This window comes from Telmatherina bonti (assembly GCF_933228915.1).
Source record: "Telmatherina bonti genome assembly, chromosome: 2".
Classification (NCBI taxonomy): domain Eukaryota; kingdom Metazoa; phylum Chordata; class Actinopteri; order Atheriniformes; family Telmatherinidae; genus Telmatherina; species Telmatherina bonti.
The window spans coordinates 31,844,607-31,867,688 of NC_136620.1; the positions used below are offsets into that span (position 1 = coordinate 31,844,607).

General features: G+C 38.3%; 2 protein-coding genes across 2 annotated transcripts; one reads left to right on the forward strand and one right to left on the reverse strand.

Moving 5' to 3' along the window:
- Positions 1 to 300: 300 nt before the first annotated feature.
- On the forward strand, positions 301 to 6,733 carry lmf2a (lipase maturation factor 2a). The gene is made up of 14 exons (XM_079250039.1): positions 301 to 419; positions 1,041 to 1,294; positions 1,372 to 1,400; positions 1,646 to 1,839; positions 1,978 to 2,156; positions 2,320 to 2,464; positions 3,471 to 3,599; positions 3,746 to 3,851; positions 3,935 to 4,031; positions 4,116 to 4,298; positions 4,366 to 4,534; positions 4,759 to 4,870; positions 5,158 to 5,266; positions 5,806 to 6,733. Exons 1-14 carry the CDS (start codon positions 326 to 328, stop codon positions 6,211 to 6,213), a joined length of 2,208 nt encoding a protein of 735 aa, XP_079106165.1. The 5' UTR covers positions 301 to 325; the 3' UTR covers positions 6,214 to 6,733.
- A 234-nt stretch (positions 6,734 to 6,967) lies between these two features.
- On the reverse strand, positions 6,968 to 9,902 carry miox (myo-inositol oxygenase; the record flags this gene model as incomplete). The annotated part of the gene is made up of 10 exons (XM_079259341.1): positions 6,968 to 7,076; positions 7,159 to 7,271; positions 7,456 to 7,505; positions 7,599 to 7,666; positions 7,776 to 7,885; positions 7,996 to 8,063; positions 8,143 to 8,305; positions 8,744 to 8,824; positions 9,734 to 9,814; positions 9,885 to 9,902. The coding sequence occupies 10 exons, from the start codon at positions 9,900 to 9,902 to the stop codon at positions 6,968 to 6,970; spliced, it is 861 nt and encodes a 286-aa protein (XP_079115467.1).
- Positions 9,903 to 23,082: the final 13,180 nt, after the last annotated feature.

Consider the following 23,082-nt stretch of genomic DNA (forward strand, 5'->3'; position numbering starts at 1 on the left):
GTTTAAAATAGAAGACACAAAGATGGCTTCAGTATGCTGATATATAAAGGCATGAGAAGCCCATTTGTATGTGAAAGTAAAATTTTAAATGTCTTAACAAGAAAATAGAAACTAGAGTGAATCCTCCTTTTTCCATTTCCCAACTTGGAAGGTGAACGCAGCATACCATTCAAAACAGTGGTTCATAGCGTGGAGGTATCGCCATCTAGTGGCCGTTCAAGTTAATCTGTTAACGCCACACCGCTACGTGTCTCCCGGTCTATCCCGCTTTCAGACTCTTTCCTTAGCCACAGGGAAGCAAGCTGCATTGTGGCAGAGAGAAGACATGGAGGAAATTATCCTGCCACGGCGAATGTTCCTCTGGTGCATGGCGGTCACCTACATGATAGCTTTCGTTTCCCTTTACGTCCAGATACCAGGTGAGCCACAGTTCTGCTGTCCAGCTACCCCATTAACCCCAGTGGTGAGTTGTTAGCTTGTTTGCTGGTTGGCTTTTCCTGCTGTCCGACGTGGTGGGGAACCGCCTGGAAGTTTCTGCCCTCCTGCACGGAGCTAACTCCTCATGCTAACATCTGCAGAGCGAACCAACCTCTTGCAAAGATGTCCACGTGATGGCAACCTTTTAAACTACAGCACAGCCAGAAGTTCTGCTTTTAAGAGGGTTGTATCATTTTAGCCTCAAGTAAGACAACAGGACTTAGAGTTTGAACAATGCCTACTTAGATACAGTGGAAAGAGTTTCCTGTTTGTTTTTTTTTGTTGTTTTTTTGTTTTTTTTATTAAGTTACACTGCAAATCCTGTTGGATGGAGTTTAAAGTGGCAAGCACAAGAATACCAAGTTGTTCCGCCGTAAAACCATTTTATGAGTGTTTTTTTTTCTTTGTATGCATCTGCAGGTATCTGTGCGCTGCAATAATTAAACCAGATGATAGTCATAGCCCTTAAAAAAATAAAGCACTTCTCGGCACCAACTTATAATATTCATTTATAATTTCCAATCCTGTAACTAAACGTGGCCATCTCTCTGGGATGTGTTCAGGGCTGTATGGTAATGATGGGCTGCTGCCGGCTCGTTGGCAGCTGCGGTACAGTGGGAAGTCTCTGCCGGAGCAGCTGCTGTCTTCCCCCACGCTGCTGTGGCTGGGACCTCGGCTCGGCCTGGACACTCACGCCGCCATGGAGCTGCTGTGTCTCGCAGGAGTCACGCTGAGCCTCGCTGCCACGCTGGTGGAGGCTTTCCGAGACAGCGTAATGTTTTTCTGCCTCTGGGCCTTGTACCTGTCCATGTACCAAGTAAGGTTTTTATAGTGGGTTTGTTCTTTTCTCGCAGACTTCTCCTTTTCTTTATTAAATATGTTCTCCTGTTGCAGGTGGGCCAGGTTTTCCTCTACTTCCAGTGGTAAGTGTCATGGATATTGTGGCAGCATTCAGTGTTTTAATTAACACCCAATCTCCACACAGAACAGATAAATGATGACAAGTGTGTGACATTTTTCTGTCAGCTGTCTCATCATAGTGATGTTTCCCTTTGTTACTGTGCAACAACACAACACAAGTGTTGCAACTCTTCACCTTGTGCATCCTCTCTTCTCACCGGCTCCTTACGTTTCTGCCTTTTTCTTTCTCCTTTTTGTCTCTATTCAGGGATAACCTGCTTTTAGAGACGGGGTTTCTCTGCATTCTTGTGGCTCCAGTGACGTTAATCAGGGGATCGCGAGTGGTCAGGCAGCATGACCGTGTAACCTTCTGGCTTATTCGGTGGCTCCTCTTCAGACTCATGTTTGCCTCTGGAGTGGTGAAGCTCACATCAAGATGTCCCACATGGTGGGGGCTTACAGGTACACATGAGCAGCTGTTGTTTTGCACTCAACACTTGTCTGTAAAATATATTCAGATATGTGTTTTAAAGTCGAATTAACACCCTTGGATCCCTCCTCTCTCTGGCTGATTACATTGTCTTGTTTTGTGTTTACCAGCACTGACTTATCATTATGAAACGCAGTGCATCCCCACCCCGCTGGCCTGGTTTGCCCACCAGTTGCCAGTGTGGTGGCAGAAGCTGAGTGTGGTGGGAACCTTTGTTATAGAGATTGCTACACCTTTTCTCTTCTTCAGTCCACTGCGCAGGCTGCGACTTGGAGCTTTTTACTTGCAAGTGAGTGAAAACTCAACTTGTGCCTTTTTTGTTGTTTCATCTTATGCATAAAGCAGTTTAGTCTTCAGTGTTATTAACTGCCTCAAGGCTGACTCTAAAAGGCAGGGCTCGCAAAAAAATCAGCATTTATTTTTTATTTTTTTTATTTTCCATTTTTGAACAGGTGCTGCTTCAAGTTCTCATCATTCTGTCTGGAAACTACAACTTCTTCAACTTGCTGACCCTGATTCTGTGCCTGTCTCTTCTGGATGATCAGCACGTACATTTTTGGCTGCGCAAGGCAGATGAGACCAAAGACAAAAACAATGGTAAGACATAGCAACCTGCCCAGGCAAGAGCCGAGGCAGAAGTGTGTGTGTTTTCCTGTGTGTGTGCTCTTTTCTCCTGTCAGTAAAATTAGAGTTAAACAGGATTAAAAGGGAAGGAAAAAGGGTGCAGCATGTGGGGGGGGGGGGGGGGACTTACCTTTTTGGTAGGATCTGGAGGTTTATTTGTAAAACTGACTAATGCATCTTTCAGGCTCCAGGTCCTAGAAATATATACCCTAAGTCTTATATGATCATAAAAAGAAGGGAACAATGTTATTCATGTGTTTCCTTATCAGTTTAACTTGTAAATTTGTCACCATTTTTGCATTTCAGACCTACAAAAAATGTAAAGATTTAGTTTAGTAAAGGAAGTTAATTTTCTAATAAACGGTAGATGCCAGCAGTTGATTTTAAGCATAATTTGGTACAAAGGCAGTTTATACCAAAAAATATGAAGTCCAGATCAGTTTGTGAACAAATGCTGTAGAAAGTCGTTTAAATTTTATGTTTAAAAAAACCTATAAAGAAATACTGAAAGAGATTTGCAAAACCCTCCATTTTTATTTCATATCATTAAACTGTTTACTTGGAAAACTCTTGAGAAATTCAACATGTAAGCCACCAAGACAAAAGCTGAAGTTGGATACGACTGATTTCTGAACCCACTTGATGGTACTTCTTCAAAAACTTTTATGTATTAGTAGCTGTAAGTTGATTAGTTTGTAAATTAATGCCATTTACTCTGAATCAAACAGATAAAGTAACATCCAAACTCTTCTCTGGAAAAAGTTTAAAAGTCAGACTCTGGTATCGTATCAAGGTGTTTTGTTGCCCTTGGTGAAACTAATTTGTATTTCTCTGGCAGCAATAATGCTGCATTTAAAAAATAAGATTTTAGGACTGGCCTGCTACAAAATCATGGAAAATGTTGTTCTGACACAAATAAAATCCATTTACATAGAAATACGGAGCTGTATCTTTTTGTCCCTCCCTCTGTTCTGCTCAGGCTCGAAGCTGCAGTCGTGGTTGTCCTACCTGCTGGAGTTGGGTGTCTGGTCTTTCATCATCTTTGGAACAATCAAATGCTTTGACCTACAGGTGGATACAACAAAGAAAAGCATCTCATCCCGGACAGGTGTGTGTGTGTGTGTGTGTCCTTGTGATTTATATCCCAGAAAAGTTAGAAAAAAAATTGGCAATTTATTATACTTTATGCAAATGATGTTGTATATATGCGTATAGACACTTTTATCGAGCCTCCACCTCTCTTTGTTTTTGCAGCATTCACATACCACCAGTTTAACCAGTTCCTAAAGACTGTCACTATCCCCTGTGTCTGGATTGGAGTCCTCTCTCTCACCTGGGAGATGGTCACATCTATGTTTAAGTATGTGCTCTAAAGCACCTGCTGCTTATTCTGGGTGTACATTATGGATGTTGTGTTCATTTTTCTCTGATGTGCATTTCTAGGTGTGCATGTGTGTCTGGTTTCCTGAGGAGGTTCTGGGGAATGATCCAGTGGACTGTGTTTGCTGCTGCCACTGCTTCCATGTTTGCTATCAGCCTGGTAGGTGCTGCTGGACACATGGGGGTCTGGTATTATTAAGCTAACATGTGATTTTTGAACTCCACACGTGTTTTTCTTTTCCAGGTGCCATTCACCTACATAGAGTATGACTCTCACGCCCGCTTGTGGCCCGGTGTGCGTCAAGCCTACGAGGTGGTAGATCGCTACCAGCTGGTCAACTCGTACGGCCTGTTCAGAAGGATGACTGGGGTCGGTGGAAGACCAGAGGTAGTCATCGAAGGGAGCAACGATGGTGCCACTTGGACGGTGAGAAGAAGTTATGATAGATGACGGTTAAAACTGAATCTTAAGTAACGTAACTGTTTCTTTCTAGGAGATTGAGTTCATGTATAAGCCAGGAAACCTGAGCGCATCTCCTCCTGTGGTGACTCCACATCAGCCCAGGTTGGACTGGCAGATGTGGTTTGCAGCTCTGGGAACTCATACGCAGGCTCCATGGTTCACCAGCCTGATGTACAGACTGCTGCAAGGCAAAAGAGATGGTGCGAAACCTGTGAATATTTATAGACACGTACTTTAGTCACTCCTGTCGGCTCTGAATTAAACGAGGGAGAAAACTTTAAAAGCAAACTGCTCAGATCCTCTTTGAGAAGAGCTTTGTCGGAGATGAGAGGAGAAAGAGTCCCCGTGAAACATGTCACAGTTCAGTACATTGGATTTATGAAGGAACAAATGGCTCTATTAAACTGTTCATTTTGTTCTGCAGTGATTGAGCTGATCCAGACAGACGTGTCCAAGTATCCCTTTCACCAGCAGCCTCCTGCATACCTCCGAGCCCACCGATACAGATACTGGTTTACTGAACCAAAGGCTGATGGGTCAGTGCTATGTGTTTCTCTTTTGTTTTTTAGTTGAAAGCTGATAAACTTTGGTTATTTAGCAAACTTTGCAACAGTGCTGCCTGATTTAAACTCATTCGGTCTCACTCAGCTTGGTTAAAAAGCAGGCAGGAATTGATCGTGTTAAACTGTGTCTGTCACTTTCCTCTTTGCCTTTGACTCTTTTTAAATCCAGATATCAATATGAAAACCCAGGTTTATATTTTATGACACATTTAGACAGATGTAGGTAACACAAGATGAACCATTTGCCTCTCTGTTGGCAGCTCTTACCCAGAGCGTTGGTGGCGGAGGGTCTACGATGAAGAATTTTATCCTGTCGTCCACCTTGGCAACAACTTCTTGGAGAGCATGCTCAACCAGTTTGGACTCAAGGTAAATCTACTTTTAACATGATCCTTTATATTCTCAAATGCAAAAACGTTTCTGAGCTGTCACTACCTTGTAGGGATTTGAAAGTGAGGAAGTATTCAGTACAAATGGCCAGATTTAGGTGATGACACTCTTTTGCAGACCTCTGTTCATCGCGTCTGTACTGGTCTGTTAGTTTGATGGAATTTATGTACATGCTTTTCTATAATGTAGTGTTTCCTAACTTATATGCCTCTAAACTCCTTGTAAAGACAAGATGTTTTTTGTTTTTTTGTTTTTTATTCTGATAAATAAAACTTTAAAGCTTTTTTATGTTATTCTGTAGTATGTATGTAAAGAATGTATGGTTTTAAAATGAATGCTGTGTGAGCTCATAGCCATCTTGTAAAGGAAAGGAGTTTTTCCTTCTTTATTCAAATTTTTTTTTTTTTTTTTTTGTTCTTTTCTCCATCAAATATTGACCTCATGGATAAGGATGTGAAATCTGCAAGTTTTTTTTTTTATTTCTATTTTAAATATTAACTATTTGTACTTGTCTGTAGGACAAATCCTCTCCCCGGCGTGTATCCAATACCAGCGTTGCCCAGGTAGTGAGGTGGGTGCGCTCCCAGGTTAGAGGTGTTCCTGCCCACACTCTAATCTGGACCCTCATTGCCTGCAGCGCCACCTTCTGTCTGCTCCAGAGTATCCGAAACGGGAAAAAATGCAGAGAGAACCCCGTGGACAATGCTGCTGCTGCTGCGACCACTGAGAGTGATGACAAACAAGATGTTTGTGATAGCTCTGTAGACCATTGTGAGGAAGATGATAAACAGCATCAAGGAGAGGTGGAAGAGGAAGAGGAGGAAGTGAACAATGGAGAGGAAGTAGAGGAGGGTAACAATGATGATAAAGACACAGTTAGTGCGAATGATGAAGAGGATGAGGAAGATGACAGGATGGAAAGATGAGATGGAAATGAGACATGGACTCTTATCACCACCTGCCTTTAAATTCCACAAAAGACCAAAGTAGTTGTTTCGTGTATATTTCGTTTCCTCATCAGCCACTTATTTGCCTACTTTCGCCTTCACCTTGCTGCACTTCGTAGTACATGTGTGTTTTCGCTGATCACTGTGGAGGAGAACGTTTTGTATGAAATGTGACCGGTTGGTTCAGATACGCACTGAAGACTTAAAGTGAAACCAGTCAGAAAAATCATGATGATTCAAAGCAGTGTGCGTAATATGAATTAGAAAATAGACTGTATTTTGTCTACCAGAGTAAATGTATTGCATCCAGGTCTGCTGTTTCCTGTTTTTGCATTTTCAGGGTGTCTTGCTGTATGTACAGATGTAAAACCAACAAGCACTTCTTTCCACACAAATATATATATTTTGTATTATACATGAAAAGCCACGGATGAATCTGCAGTAATTTAGAAATATTTTTAAATGTGTTGTAAGGCATTGAAATAAAAATGTTTATGTCCTCGTCGTATACTTTAAAATTGGGCACATTTTGTCTTTTATCACTAAAATGTCACAGCTCAAAGAGATAATTACAGCAGACATTACAAGGTAATAAAAATATTAAGCGATAATATGTGTACAGGAAGCACTAAGTCCAGCTTATGTGTTACAATAAAGCAATACATTAAGTCATTAACAAGTCAACAAGGTAATCGTGTCTCTGCTGATTTCTCTTGGCAATTTCTCTGCAGTTTCACCACTGTAGTATTCCAGGACAGTACTTGTCAATCAGAGACTGGTAGTACGGTTTCAGCTCCTCGATGTTGGGCAGGTCGGTGGTTTTTGTGTACAGGTCGAATTTGCTGTAGAGAGAGTTTATATTTAGGCATCGATTAGGATGACCTGAAAAAGGACTCGGTAGGTTTAGGACAGGAGGGTACCTACTTGAACTCTTTGATCCAGGGCAGCATGCTCAGGTCTTTGCTATTACACAGATGCATGTAATCTCCATGAGAGTGCCAGGGGTAGAAGGAATGGAAGCGAATCATGTACAATCCCTAAAAAGAATGAGAAAAATTGGGTTTGTAGCAGAATGTAAAGGAAAAGCTACTGTTTTCTGTTTCACGCTGTTCTTCATGTCTTACAGTTGCTTTTGACATTTTTATTTCTGATGCATTTAACAGCTGTGAAGTAAATTACTAAAGAAATATTAAGAACTAGTTGAAATCAGGATAAACTCACCTCCTCTGGGATGGAGGACTTGTTGAACTTCAGAACTCTGTAGAGGTATTCTAAACACACCAATGCAGGAGATCAGAAACACTCAGAAAACTTGGGAGTGTATTCAGCAGGGTGTGTAAGATGACTGTGTCGGCATTTCTTACCATCATGGCCCCAGGACATGAGGACATTGTCAAGGCCACAGTTTGGTTCATACATCCCATATTCAGTACTAAAAAGGGAATGTGCAGTCAGTGGCTGTACTCCAGGCAGTAATATTATTACCTTGTTATGAGTTTCATTCATAGAAGGTTTTTATGATGCAACATGAGAAAACCAACTTGTATTTTGGGTTTTTCTCATCCGGATTATCCAAGAAAGTGTTGTCTCTGAACACAATTGAGTTTTGAAATTTGCAGCCAACAGGGAAGGTGTCGCCCACGACAGCCCACTGCAGAACACACAAACACACACAACACATTTAGACAGAAAGTGCTCTCTAGTGACAAAGCAGCTCTGAATTTACACCTTTATTTTAGTCATAATTTCCAGACGTCTCACCTGGGGTTCATCCCACTGAGCCATGATCTTCCCAACATCATGGATTAGACCCACCAGCTGGAACCAGTCTAAGAGGGACAGTGACTTAAGTTATTTACCCGCCTTAGATTTGCACTTGTGATCTCTTTCTGACTCACTGTAATGTACCTTTATCTGGGTGGACTTGGCGGATGCCTTCAGCAGTCTGGAAGGCGTGGAAGGAGTTAGGGAAGTCCACATCAGGATCAGACTCATCCACCAGTTGGTCAAGAGCCATGATGGCGTTCATCATTCCCATCTGTGTGTGGTTGCACTGAGTCCATTCAGAGTGCTGCAAAGAGGTTACTGTGTTACTGAGGGACGGTTTATCTCTAACTAGACACCTAAAAAAACTAAACATTTTATTCTGGTGAAATTTCAAGCATTAAAGCTTCAGGTTTGCAGTTGTCAGCATTTATTCACAAGGCTCATTGGGTGCATGTATCATGCAAGCACTCAAATGTGTGGAAACGCCTCTAATTTTCTGTAAAGCCTGTCAAGAAATATAAATAGCTCAAATATCATAGAAACTCTTTGTGACCATGATTAGTTTTTCCTTCTACTGGCGGTTTACATTTTGTTGTTTTGTTCGGCCAGTTTGACTCTGCTGCTTGTAAATTCTGACCAAACAAGAAAATGTTAAATCAGGGTGATTCATTGAAGGATTATTTCTCATATAACTTGGCATGATTAATCTTTTACCTGCTGCGTTTGCTCTAGTTTAGCTTACCTTTTGCATCACAAAGTCAAGTGTTTGGTTGGTGTGCATCAGGCTGTATGTGTTGAAGACACGGCTGAATAGACTTCCACTCTGAAAAACACACACATACGGTGTGCACCAGTGTAATAATGAAAATACTTATAAATGACTGAAATTAAGAGAAAAAGGTTTTGTTACACCAAGGCCTTCTGGTATCTGACAACACTATGGATTAGAGAAGCTGTTAAGGTGAAGTCTCTCCTCAGCATATCAAGCCATCTTAAATGTGTTGTGGTATTATTTTACAATTAATTTGCAAAAGAACAGAATGATCTGAGCAGAGATGCCGAATTTCCCATCTTAATGTTCTCAAATGAGTAATAACGGTGCATGTGTGCATGCCTATTTAATGATTTAGACATATCTGGAAGCTATTTCGTATTTTTAATAATACCATAACCATATTTTTTTTATTATTCTAATAATTTCATTTACTTGTGTGTGTGTCTGTTTTTCAGGTTTGTGAATGTTTCACTCACTCTTGTTGTATATCTGCAAACCAAAGTATTAGTTTGCTGAATATATAAACATAAATGACAGTTATCAGTATCTGCAGCACTTTCAAGAAAACTGTAAAATGACATCACCCATTACACTTATAATGGGTGACACAATACCGTAGTTATATTGTAGGATATTTCTTGCAATATTTTAAGCTGTGGTATAAATAATTTTATATGAGCTCAAGCTGCAAATAAAATGATCATTATTAGTTATGATGGACTGACATAGTTCCCTGCCATAAAAAACATTTAGGTCTCACTATGATCTTTAAAAGAAATTATTTATTTCTTTATATATATATATATATATATATATATATATATATATATATATATATATATATATATATATATATATATATATATACCATTCCCAAGATATATTCCAAGCTTTTCGCATGCAGCAAAATGTCACATTACCTACTTCTTCTTGGATGAAAAAAAAACTTTGAATTACCTCAAAGTTTCTATAGTCTTCTTTCTCCTTGGTTTCAGAATTCTCCAAATTTGGCCGATAAGCCAGAGACGGGTCTGGACCCTGCAATAAGAGGAAGCATTTTTAGACTTCTTTCAAAAGTTAAGTTGAAATGTGTAAGAATTACACTCACAATGTTGACAATCCTCATGGCTGACAGGTGAAGTCTCCACAGCTGTTGTGCTAAGGTGTGTTAGTCCTCTGGAAGGGACTGCCTGCTTTCTTGCCTAAATATATCCCCCTGGTTGAAACTATACTGTGTTTGACTTGGAACATTCTCATTAAGTGTACACCAATGTTCAGTCACACTTTAACCATACCTGACCCGATGGGGTACCCTCTGTTGAACGTTGGCCTTGTTTTTGTGTGACCGTGTTCGCATGTGTGTACATGACAGGAAGAGTCTTTCAATAATCAGCAGATTACCTGTTTTAACCTGTTTGGAATGACTCAGTAATTCTTCATTCCACATTTGTTTTTTATTGAGATTATTGAATGCACGCACACATTTTTTCACATTTGCAGGTAGGAAACTTTTTGTATTCATTGTGTAAATTAATTTGCCTTCTATAAAATCCCACAAAAATTAAACCAAACCCACTTCCATACGTAGGATTTCTGGGTATTGATGCATTTGTGCACACAACAGCCTGAGTTATCAGATGTTCTGATTCTCTGGACGAACTGGTTCAAACACATGCAAACACAGACAAAGATAAAGTTGACCAAACACTTCTAACAGTAGCAAGTCAGTGACCCAGTATTCTCAGCTGGCTGTATCACAACCATGAAACATTCTCCCTCCTCAGCATAGGTCCAAGTAGCCCCCCCTGACTCTTTTTTACATTGAATCTATGGATAGAGACATTTTTCATGTTTATTTGTGATGTAATGTAATCACTGCCTTTAATGTCTGGCTCTTGGTTTCTCTACATGAGAGGTCAGAGAATGAAAGCAAACAAAATCAGCAAATATTTGAAAGGGTTGGATCTTCTGTGTAATTTCTATGTCTGTCTGTGGTGATGATGATGTATTATGTAAAGTAGTTAATTTGCCACCATTACACATGTTGTTGGGCCTTACTTATAAGTTCTCACACACTGGACAAAAGATAGAAAGCAACAGCAAAAATAAAAAAAAACTCTAATATGAGATTTTTATCTGAGCTAGTGTGCTAGATGCTCAATCGAACCCTAATTGGTCCCTTTGGAAACTGCCCTGTACTCCATTGAATTTCCACATTGGTGCAGATGATGGATCTTGGGAGGCATTTACAGGGCATGTAAACACAACAAACAAACAAATGCAATGTGACAACAACAACAAAACCAAGCAGTTGCATTAAACATAAGGACTGGTGCCATCCCATCCCAGCAGGAAGTTCCTGGTTTGAACTTCAGCCGGGGCCTTTTTGTGTGACATTTGATGTTAGGCCTGTGTATGCATGGACTCTCTCCAGGTTGCCCAGCTTCCTTCTACAGTCCAAGGATCAATTCTTTGGGTTAATTGGTGATTTTAGGAGTGAAAAGTCATGTGCTTGGCTATAATTTCTAGTCTATATCTGTGTTGACCCTGTGATGGACTGGAAAGATATCCAGGATGAACCCTGCCTGTCACCTGGTGGGATCTGGGATAGGCCCAGCCCGTCCACAACTCAGGGCAGAACAGAAAATTCATGGATAGCTGTAGAAGGAACTGAATTATATTGGTATGAAATTTGCATGCCCACTCTGTAGAGCCAGTAGTTTTTACATTGACAAGCAACCAATGATTATTTAAACATTGCTTGTTCTCACTTTGTAGTTTGTAACATTGAAAATTTTTTATATTCAAATCAAGCTTTAACACACAAAACAAAAAGGAAGAAGAAGATAACAGCCACTATGACAAGATATCTGATGTGGATCATATAAAGTGGGCCAGTTGCCTTTCATCTAAAACATTTAAAATCCAGATACAACTGTGAATTTGTGAGACAGTAACAAAAACGTGGCATATTTTGACACCTTGAAGCAAGTCTTTGTTTCTTCCTGAGTAATCAGTGTGTTGCTTCTATAAGGTTAAGATTTTTTTGATTGTTTGCCCCACTGTGAAGAAATGAGCTTTTTCCACATGGATTTGGGAAGATCTCACACTCAACTTCCAGCTGTCCTGAAGGCAGCTTTGAATCTGTCATGAGGAACCATAGATGGATATACTGGATAAACTGGCCTAGGTATCTCTTCTCCCACTGCTACTTTTACCAACACAGTGTGAGACAAATTTTCAAGTCATAAACCACATATATTCATATAAAAAGGTCACACTCATCCCTCAGACAGCTGTTGTCATATAAAACTACTGTTAAGGTTTTATTACACAGCGTTGCCACTGTGAAAACACGGTTAGAAGATTAAAACAGAAAAGATTTTTTTTTACAACAGGACACTTGTAGCACAAAGACAAAGGCATATTAAAACATGAAGAGGCAGTACAGCTGGCTGTCTACAACAAAACTGACTCATTCGTTCTTATTTCCAACAAGCACATAATTAAAATTCAAGTAACGTTTATTGTAAGGACGATAAAGTGCATTCATGCATTTCTATTGACAACTGACATACAATAAAAACTGAAACTGCAGTGTTTGAACTTGTACAAAGGAGCAGAAGCACAAAGACTAAATAACACTTTATACAGAAAAAACAATAAGTTGTTACTGATTATTGTGACTTAAAAACAAGCAGAAATCAAACTGATGTTGCAGTTTACTCAACCTCAAACCTTAAGCGGCACCTTAAGTGCAGCTGTCCTCTGTCTAGTTTGAGTATAGACACGCCACAGTCTGTTAAGAAGTGTACAGACAGATCCTGGATTAGGGTTATAGGTTGTTTTGGCTGATTGTGTGTGCTGTGGGATTTTGGGTGAGGGGTTATCCGACTTTGACTGGGGGTTATTCTTGGTTTCTGTCCTCTGTAAAGCTTCTTGTTTGTGGAGGGAGATGAATGTACTTCTGAGAGATTAGTGCTTAGATGCAGGTGCATGCAGATCAGCAGGGTCAACATTAATGATGAGAGTAGGCCTCAGTTAGGTAGAACAGCTTGAGGCAGGCCTCTCTGGTTGTTTTATATATTAAATGTTTCATGAGCTGTTTATAACTGTAAAAACTCATGTCTAGTTTTACTGTATTATACTACTGACAGTACTGACAATAACACTGCAGCAGATGACCTTTAAAATAGAGGCGTTAATGGTATAAAGGAAATCTGGTTTATTACAAGTTAATTTCACAGTGTTGACCATTGTATTTGTAAATTACAAAAGCACTGAACTCATCAGATTAAATGCTGAAATCTGGGAAATTTTCTTCTCCGTGAGATAAAAGACCAGTTTAGTCACATTCACTCAACTTCTGAAGATGTCAGTAATCAGATTTAAACAACCCTGAAATAATGAGGTACAGACTGTATAGAAGATGGATAGGACTCAATAATTTGTGGTGTTTGTAAACCCCCCCTCCCCTCTTTTTTTTCAATTGGATAGCAGCTTTTCATTTATACTATAAATCTCTCCTAAAAGTTGCCTGGGTTGCCTTTAACATCTTAAATGGAAGCAGGAATTACAAAAAAGAGCACCATGCTCTATTAAAAGAGACTTGAAAATAGAAACTGAGACCACAAAAACAAGGGAAAAGGTTACAAGGGTAATAGATGTCATTTTCTCTCAGACTTCCAAGCAAATTACTTTCTGCCAGGGGAAGAGTGGCCCCTTTCTGAGGTTAGAAAGAAAGCACATTTAGGTCACTTCAGCCTTAACGCTGCAGTGTTTAACAAAATCAAAAGTCAAAGACAAAAATAATTTAATGTACCATTTAAAACTGTGTTTCCATCTAATTACTTTATAAAAATAACAGATGAATAAATGTTTTTAATTCTCTTAGAATTAGCCATTCTCAACACGTATTACAGCTGCCATGTTTTTGCCACCAATTTGTCTGAATGGACAAATAATTCTGTGTGAAGTGAGCTTTTAATGTGAAAACTTAAAAGACTCATAAAAGCAAGCATGACACACAGTATGAAAGAGTTACCTGTAGTGCTATCTGAGGCCACTGGATCTAGTTTCGAAAACATGTTTATTTCTATAAAAATTTTGGCCACTGACGCTTACCAGCCATTCACTGTTATGCCACGCATGTGTGTGTATTATTACCACTAGATGTCAGTAATTCTTACACACTGTATCTTTAACCCTATAAAGCTGAACGTATATTTAGTACACACAGCTTCAGAAACTTGTTGTATCACTTTCTTCCAGAAATGTTGCTTAAAGCCCTGTTGTAGACGATCTGATACTTGTCTTCTGCCTCTTAATGCATACCAGAAAGCAGAGGACTACGCTACAGTAACTTTGATATATCATAAATGTTTAAAATACAAAAATTGATTTGTCAATTTTTCAGATTATGTTAAAGAACCAAATTAAGGCTTCAGATTACAAAAAATGGACCCCCACCCCAGTTTTTCTTAGTTTGTGCTTTAAAGGGTTAAATGTCCCCTTATGGAGTTCATGTTTACTGTTAACACTGTCAAAAAGCTGTTTCTCTGGCTATAATGACCCATTTCCTCTCACGTATGTCATGTGTTTCCAGTGTTTAGTTTAGCATTATAAACTATGACTTTTACTGTTCAGTACAATCCTCGGCTTTCAGCAGTGAAAGAGCATCATTACCAAAATGAAAAGTTTTCATTTGAAAATGAGGCCAAAATGTTGAATCAGTTGCTGCTACTAGCAGTTTATGACGTCTTGGCAATTGGTGGGATACCTCAAAAATAATAAAAAGAAGTACATGTTTTAAATACTTATGGCATATTCTGGAGAAGACAAAGACAAAACTAATGCAAACCTCAATATAGCCAGCCTCTCTGAGATAGTGGGGATACTCTTAGGACTGCACTGCACGGACCACCACTTGACTTTTATATACAAATTGGCTCATAAGTCTGAATATAAAAACACATCTTAATTATGAGCTATACTCACTTAAGTCAAATTACTTCTGTTTGTCAAGATTGCCATCTGAGGCAGGTTCCTAAACCATCCAGCATAATGCAACTTTTCTATTATGCCCTTATAAAAATATATCATGTCTTAATGAAGATTCTTCTAGTACAGAACCAAACTGGAATATATGTGTATTTTGACCTTGTATCACATATTAGACGTCTGGGTAACAAACTACATTACTAAGCAAAACAAAGTAACTTCATTGTCCAAACAACAATCTACTAAGTAGAAAAGTTGAGCTTAGGTGACAATGACTAAACCCTCTGTTTGTTTTAGAGGATACTGTTCCAGTCGATCTTATTACTGTATCCTTGTACGTGTCTACCACAATGTTCTTCTGCACAGCAGAGCTTTCATACAATTTACTTTTCACTTTTTAATGATTATCGTAGTAAAAATGTACAGGTTTGTCAAACTTAACCGGAAATCCCAAAGCCGTTAACAAACCTCAGTCTTCCAACACTAATAACCTTCTTTCTACCAGATTGTTTGATTAAAATTTGATATTCTGACTGTATGGGTTTTTTTTTCTGTGATGTTGCAAAGATTTCAGCAGTTTATGTGATGAGCACATTGCTATTATTATCAAGTCAAAATGATAAAGTTAAAATCCAAGTTATATAACACACCATAATGATTGTTTTCAGGACTGACAAGTGACTTTTTTTGGCTCTATCTCATCATTGTTTCAGTAAAAAAAAAAAAAAAAAAAATAGGCTGATTTGCCAAAAGTTGTCAATAAAGGCATCTTGCTAGATTGCTGGATCTTAAATGTGCTCTTAGCCATAGCTGTGAGGACTGCAGGGGTTAATGGGGGAAGAGTCTTCACGCCCACTCTGTCCAATCAGTTGGTAGAGCCGATGGCTGAGGTTTTGCACCTGGCAGGTGCCTAAGACACACCCCACCCTCATCAGATGGCCATGGCTCCTCCCACCTCCACTGTTAGTGTGACGACGGCTACGTGACCCACGCGGCCACACTGGCGCCTCTGGTAGCATATTGTAGTTTCGGGCAAGCGACAGATCAGACAGCTTTGGTGAAGGGTGTTTATGCTGCGCGGCTCCCCAGAAAATAGGTGTGTCTTCTTGGGAGATTTGGTTGTCGATGGCAACAGAGGGATCAGAGGTAGTAGGCAGGATGCGGGTGTAAGATGGCTTTGGGTATTTAGAGATTCTGGAAAAACTTAACCTGAGTAAGAGGGAAACAAAATGGGGAAAAGGGGAAAGTATATTTAGATTAGAAGGCAAAATCAGTAAAATATGCAAATAAACTCACTGAAGATACTGAGCAGCTTGCAGATGTGATGTGCTCCAGTTTCTGAGTGAAACTGGATCGCTGTGGCAAAATGAATACTTCACAGGAAGGCAGGCTTCTGCTGCAAGAATGTCCATTGTGCTCAAACTAATTATACTTTTTATTCAAGAAACAAAACACGAGGAAAGGCAGATTGAAAGAAAACAGGAGAGGGAAAGACAGAAGATGACAGAGCGTATTGTACCGGGGGTCTGTTGCTGGCTCATCTATCTCTGTTTACTGTGTTTGTGTTTGCTTATGTAAACACTTAGGGGGACTAATTACAGACACAGACCTGCAAGCCACAGTTAAAGAGTGATGAGCTGTTCCCTAGACATGAATTTTAGTCAATAATTGAAACTTTAAATGGTCAATAAAATTAACCCCTAAAGTTTGTTATTTTTCCAGCGCCCAACCACACTTAAGTGGTTCAAACCCACTGCCACTGGTGCTTGCTCTGTCATCAACACGGTTGAAAAAAGGAAAATATTTCCGGTTAATCAACAACAGTAAATTGGCTGACACATCTCACAACAAGCCAGAGAAAAAACAGGAAAAACAGAGCAGGAAAATGACAACCACAGAGCACTTAGCAGGCTGTGAAGACTCCTCCACCTCCATTCCTCTCTCGTGAAACACTTTCTCACCTCCCTGCTGTCATGCCTACTTTGTTTTTCACATCAATACAATACTTTTATTCTTTTCTTTACAATTCTCTCTCTCTCTCTAGAGTTCTGCAGCTGGCGGTCATGTGACCCTCTGGAAATTATGCAATGCATTGTGTATATGATGTAAAGTAGCAGGGTACAACTCATAGCAGTAGCATGGCATACTGTTTACTTATGTACTTATTAGAACGCTGACAGAAACAAGAAATTAAATAAAAGCAATGAATTTACAGTGCAGGTGTTACTGTTAACTAACCATACCTGTACATATGAATAAATCCATGCCTTTAATGTCTTTACTAGTTTTTCAGCAAGCTTTTACACCTAAGATTGTCATGATAATGGCACATTGTGTTACTACAATGGTCAATATATTTAAACAAAAGAAAGATTACATAAAATGTTTCTGCTTTTAGATATATTTGCATTGAGTGTTGAAAAATCAGCTTAGTTTTTTGCAGATGATAAATTATAGAGACACACTTCATATCCTGTATGTTTGGCATTCATGTAGTGAGAAACAAATGCTGGCAGGAAAAGACAACGTTTGTTTATTTGTTATGAAAAGTGGACCGGATTACCATATTATCTTTATCCTGTAACAAATCCTGACTGGTATTCTGATCATTCCTCTGGCCGGACACCTCAGAGTCTCCCTGCCAGCTCATTTGCTCACTCACTCACCATTGTGTGCTGGACCAGTAACTGCATGCATGTAAGATTTGAATTGGTTTTAATGGATACTGAATAGATCACACACACCTACACACACACATTTGCATTATGTTGCTTGGTGGGGCATTAGTTCAAGTTAGTTCCACGTGCAGGTTGACGCGTGACCGCAACAAACAAGATTTACAGATGCAAAAACCTGCACACACACACACACACACACACACAGTCCGTACCAACTCCAGTCCTGAGTTAATACTGGGGGCACTCGCCCACATCTACTGTCGCTTGTCTTTCCTAATAGAAACACACACTCACACACATTCATGTATAAAAGGCCACCTGTGGTGAGGTTTAAGACAAAAAGTTCTCTTGGAGGGGAGAAGGCATTTTGCATTCTGGTGCCTTGTAGTTAGAGTAAATGTAGGCCACAGATGCAGGTCTTTAACAGGCTGTTTACGCCAAGATCACACAACAATCTGATAGTATGTATGTCTGTGTCACAAATACTTTAACTAAAGTGTGATAAATTCATGCCTCGTTTTAAATTACTGGTACAAAAACTTAAAAAACTTAATTGTAGCTATGTCACCTGAAATTAGACAAGAGATGCTAATTTTATTTATAGAATTGTGAGAACAAGAGTCATGATAATAAAAGAAAGGCTACAACAACAACACAACAGTGCTGGCTCTATTCTATAAAAAAGTGTCTATAAAAAAAGTAGTAAATAACTAATTTTCTAATAACATGGAGGGAAAAAGAAACAATTAAACAATCTATGCATTTCTAAAACATATCCTTGGACAAGTCTAACTAATAAGTTAAAAAAAAAGTTTCTGTGGACATGAATGAGTGCTTGCACCTGGCCGACTGACAGAAAACATAAAGAAAGCAGTCTATTTAGAAATGATAATAAAATTACTTCAAGAAAGCAATTCAACGATGTGTCTGAAGGTAGAATAGAGGAAAAGAATCTGGATGATATTTTTGTTTAAAGGACAAATACACTGTTCAAATACAGAACCCGTGATCTCTCCTTCAGATGGCCAGGAGCCATTGTTCATCTGTAACTGATTGACTACATAACCATGAGGTTACTTCATCAAGCATTGCGATAAAGAGTTACTTTCATAAATACCTCTAAAAATATTTTAACATCGTCCTGAGGCCGCACTGAGAAAGCTGGGATGGACCTTGTATCGTAGTAAGACCAATCAAAATCCAAGAAATGATTTGGAGGAAATGGATGCTGTTTGCATTCGCATGTTTCATGAGCTGCGATACCAGCTCATGATACCAGCGATAACAACAAAAATCCTGACGCTGTGATAGGATTGGTGACAATACAGCATTAATATACAAAATGTGTTGATGTTTAAATGGCAAAACATGGAAAAACCACAAATTTAAAAAGTTTCAGGCTCGTCTAAAAATTACAAGCAAAAACTTTCAGGATGAATGTGAACATCCTTGTGGAGCGACAAAGCTCTATCAAAGTACAAAATGTTAGCATTATCGCCCTGTTAGCTGAGCAATGTTAGAGAGATGTTTTAGTTCAGACAGTTTGACGCCATCTTTTAGCAAAATCCTACAACTGGGAGACCTCAGGTTAAGCTACTCAGTAGAATTGAACAAAACATCGCCTCAACATGCTTTACTGGTTTGTGTCCTTGCCACAATGTCTTTTCCAGTGTCGTGAGAAGGAATAGCAACATTAGTAAAAGCTGTTCAACTGTTCCAACTTTTTCTAAAATGTGTTGCAAACCTGCATTATGCAAAACCATGAAAATGGACAATTGTGTAAAGCTAATCAGACAAAACATGAAATATCCTTGGTTCACACTGTCGGTTTTGACTTTATATATATATATAGATATATATATATATATATATATATATATATATATATATATATATATATATATATATATATATGTAAAATTTATATAGCATTTCAGTCTTTCATTTTCATCAAAAAATCATCTTAGTCTGTTTTTGCTTTGTATTGTCATGTATAGAATGGGATCGATCCATTTCCACTGCCACATAGACTGGACCGCCATGCTTTGATAGATGCTATTTAAACACTCTTGACTCTAAACTTTGTGTTGAAGTAACTGTAGACGAGACAATCTTTCATTTCTTTCATGGGACTTTAATATCAGCATTTCTTTATTTTGCAGTAAGCATGTGGAATTAAGCTGTTTTATTGACTTTCCAGACAAATTCTAACTATGAGAGTAAGAAACTAATCTGGAACACATTGATATCCTGAGAGTGGGACCTGCTTTAAGATCAGTTCTACCCATGGTGGGTTGTTTCTTATTTTGCTCTGTCTACATATTAAATCTGCAGTATTTCCCAGTTAATTATTCACATGTTGGTTTAATTGTGTTTCTGTTTTGCTCACACAACATCCAGATAAATGCATCACTTTGGTTTTCAATAGATTTGAGATCTTCTGCACAAAAATTGCACAACACCCTTTTTTTACTTAGGATCAGATAATTACATTATTTTTGTTCTTCACAATTTTAAAGGGAAAAACACCATTCAAAGGTCAAGATTTATCAACAAGATCTAAAAGCTATATTGCTCTTGATAGTAATCTCCTTTTCATGGACTTTAGTAAAGGCCATCTGATTCATAATTCAAAGCTTTACACATACTCTTGACTCATCAAACTTTATCCTAACATGAGTAGCCATGGGATATGAGCAACTGCAAATCAAAATAATTTGATTAGATTAGTCCAATTAAGCAACACAATGTCATTTTTCAACCTTAAAACTCCATGTTTCTGACTTGTTTTGGTGGTACACTTATATCCATTATGCACATTGCTGCAGCCAGGGATAACCTGCACCATCCCTCCATCGAGATGTAAAAAAAAGTAATCCAACTGACTTTAATGACAGGAGGGAGCTCAGAAAAGAGATAGGACGCAATACCAAATTAGCCTTGATTACGGGGGTGCCAAAGCATGAAAATCTGCCACAGTTCAGAGGTGTAGCTTTAAGGTTTTCAGCAATGTATTAAACTAATTACAAAGGCTTTGGATAAAGGTCATATTAACAAATAACGCTGCTCATATCTTCATTCCAACATGAGACAATTTGTAATCCAGAAGTCTAGAGATTTACAGTTGTCATGCTACAACATCTCTTCCTACTGTAAACTCTCATATTGTTGTGTGAAACACACTGGGATTTGCAGAACTTGTTGCTTTTCAGCAGGTTTAGGATGAGGGTTGTGTAAATTACAACATCAACTGGCTTCTTATTTTTAGGGTTTAATGAAACATGAGCACTCACTTTGCCTTTCAAGTCACACTGTTGCTTTGTGCTAAATGAGAGGCTGCACCTTGACTCAAAACACTTGGGTTCTGTAATAGGTTCAGCTAAATACCAAAAAAACTTTGCAGATTAAACTAGATTATACATTAGATAGGGACCAAAATAATCAAATTAGCAGAGCAATTTTTAATTTTTTATGCCTTTTGGAAGTTATTTAATCTTTTGCTAGTTAAACGACTGACTATCAAACAGTTTAATAGTAATCAATGCTGCAGACTTATGAGTTGCAGGGAACCCTCTTTTTCTTGGCCTGTACTTGTGAAACTGACCTTTCTCCTCTTTATGAGTGTGTTGTTATGGTTAAGGATGTGAACCACTGGAGAGTCTGTCACCAGAAGAAGCTTCTCCAACATTCTTCCCATGTTAGAGCGCAGCATGAGGTTGTTCACAGCTAAAATGTACACACACACACACACACACACACACACACACACACACACACACACACACACACACACAGGCTCACACACACATACACCTTCCTGCCATAACTCCTCCACATTACTTAGCACAAAGAAAACTTTTTGTCCCCATCAGATCCCCACTGTTTAACAACCAATTTCTTCTCTTCTTTCTCTGCCTTTTTTTTTTTTTAAAATCACAACTGCATTAAGTTTTTTTCTTTTCTTTGTGTGTTTTAAGTGGAACCAGAAGTGTGATGCTGCATCAGTCTGTGTTGAATAGCGGTGAGATGCTCTTCCCTTTTCCTCTTTCACCAAACATTTCTGTCATTAAACTAACACCTTACGTAACCTGAAATTCTCTTTATTACTTGAACAAAAGGCTAAGTGGAATTCAGGTAATACCTTTGTATTATGGTGTTTACTATTTCTATACAATCTTCTGTCTTGCTGTCTCACCTACAACACAGACCAATATTTCTGTCTGTGTGCTGCTGTGCCTGTAGCACTCACATCACAAGATGTTCTCATGTCTGACTGCTAGATTATCTAACCTACAAATTGCTGTGTGTTTTTATTGTTGTAGACTCTTGTATTGAGGTTGCTTTGTGTACTGCTTGGCCCCTCGGTATGCACATGTATCCCTGTCCCAAATCCCTCTAAATCACCCTCACCTCTGTCTCACCTCCCATAGCTGAGAGGAATTACCTCATTCTGCTGCTGAACCTTTTTTCTCACATTAATGACTGCCAAAGACACAGGCAGACTTTCCACTTTCTCTAACTTCTGCCCTTCATCACTATCCTGACTACATACTGTACATAAATTATTAGTCTTCATGGAGCTGTGAATGTTTTTTAAATATAGTTCTATATAGTATTGAAAGAATAGGAGAAAAAAACTTCTTTACACGACCTTAAGTTTCACTGTGGGTTTATATACTGTATATATAGGTTATTTATATACATATATATATATATATATATATATATATATATATATATATATATATATATATATATATATATATATATATATATATATATATATATATATGGTATTTATCAACAATCAGTGAGAGATAACCTATATATAATCCATATATTGAAATGCAGAAATACTTGGGGGAAAGGGGGGGAAACAATTACCTTTAATGACACATTTATTTAAAAAAAAAAAAAAGAAGAAGAAAGAAACTTTTTTGTTATCATTGGCAAGTTTAGATGTCAGCTGATTACCCTCCCAATTTATTAAGTTATTTCAAAATGTTGAATGTAAAACAGAAATACAAACAAAAACAAACTGAAAAAACAAAACCAAAAGTTCAAACGGAGTGTGTAGAAGCATTAAATCCCACCCCATGATATGAATCCCAGCCCTATGAATGAATTGAAAGGTAAATGAAAATTTTCTGAATTAAAAATAAATAAAAAGCACTTTTAAAAAACTTTTTTCACAACAGCTTGTATACAGTTAAAAGGAAATATGGGTTGAGACATCTGATGCATTGATGTATAGTATAATGACAAATAAAAGGAAGAGCTGCACATGACATTTAAAATTCAGTTCAGTTCAATTCAGTTCAATTCAATTCTTCAATTTACTGCAGATCAATTTACGAATAGCTATAATGTATTCTTGCTGCATTCTTGCACCCCACACAGGTTTATCACAGGGCCAGTAGATAAAGAATGGATTCATTCATTCATTTTCTTTACCACTTTGTCCAATTCAGGTGGAGCTGACATCTATCCCAGCAATTAGCAATTAGGATACACAGATAGCCAGCCCATCAGTCAATTTAATTTAATTTAATTTAATTTAATTTAATTTAATTTAATTTAATTTAATTTAATTTAATTTAATTTAATTTAGTTGTGTAACCCTAATCC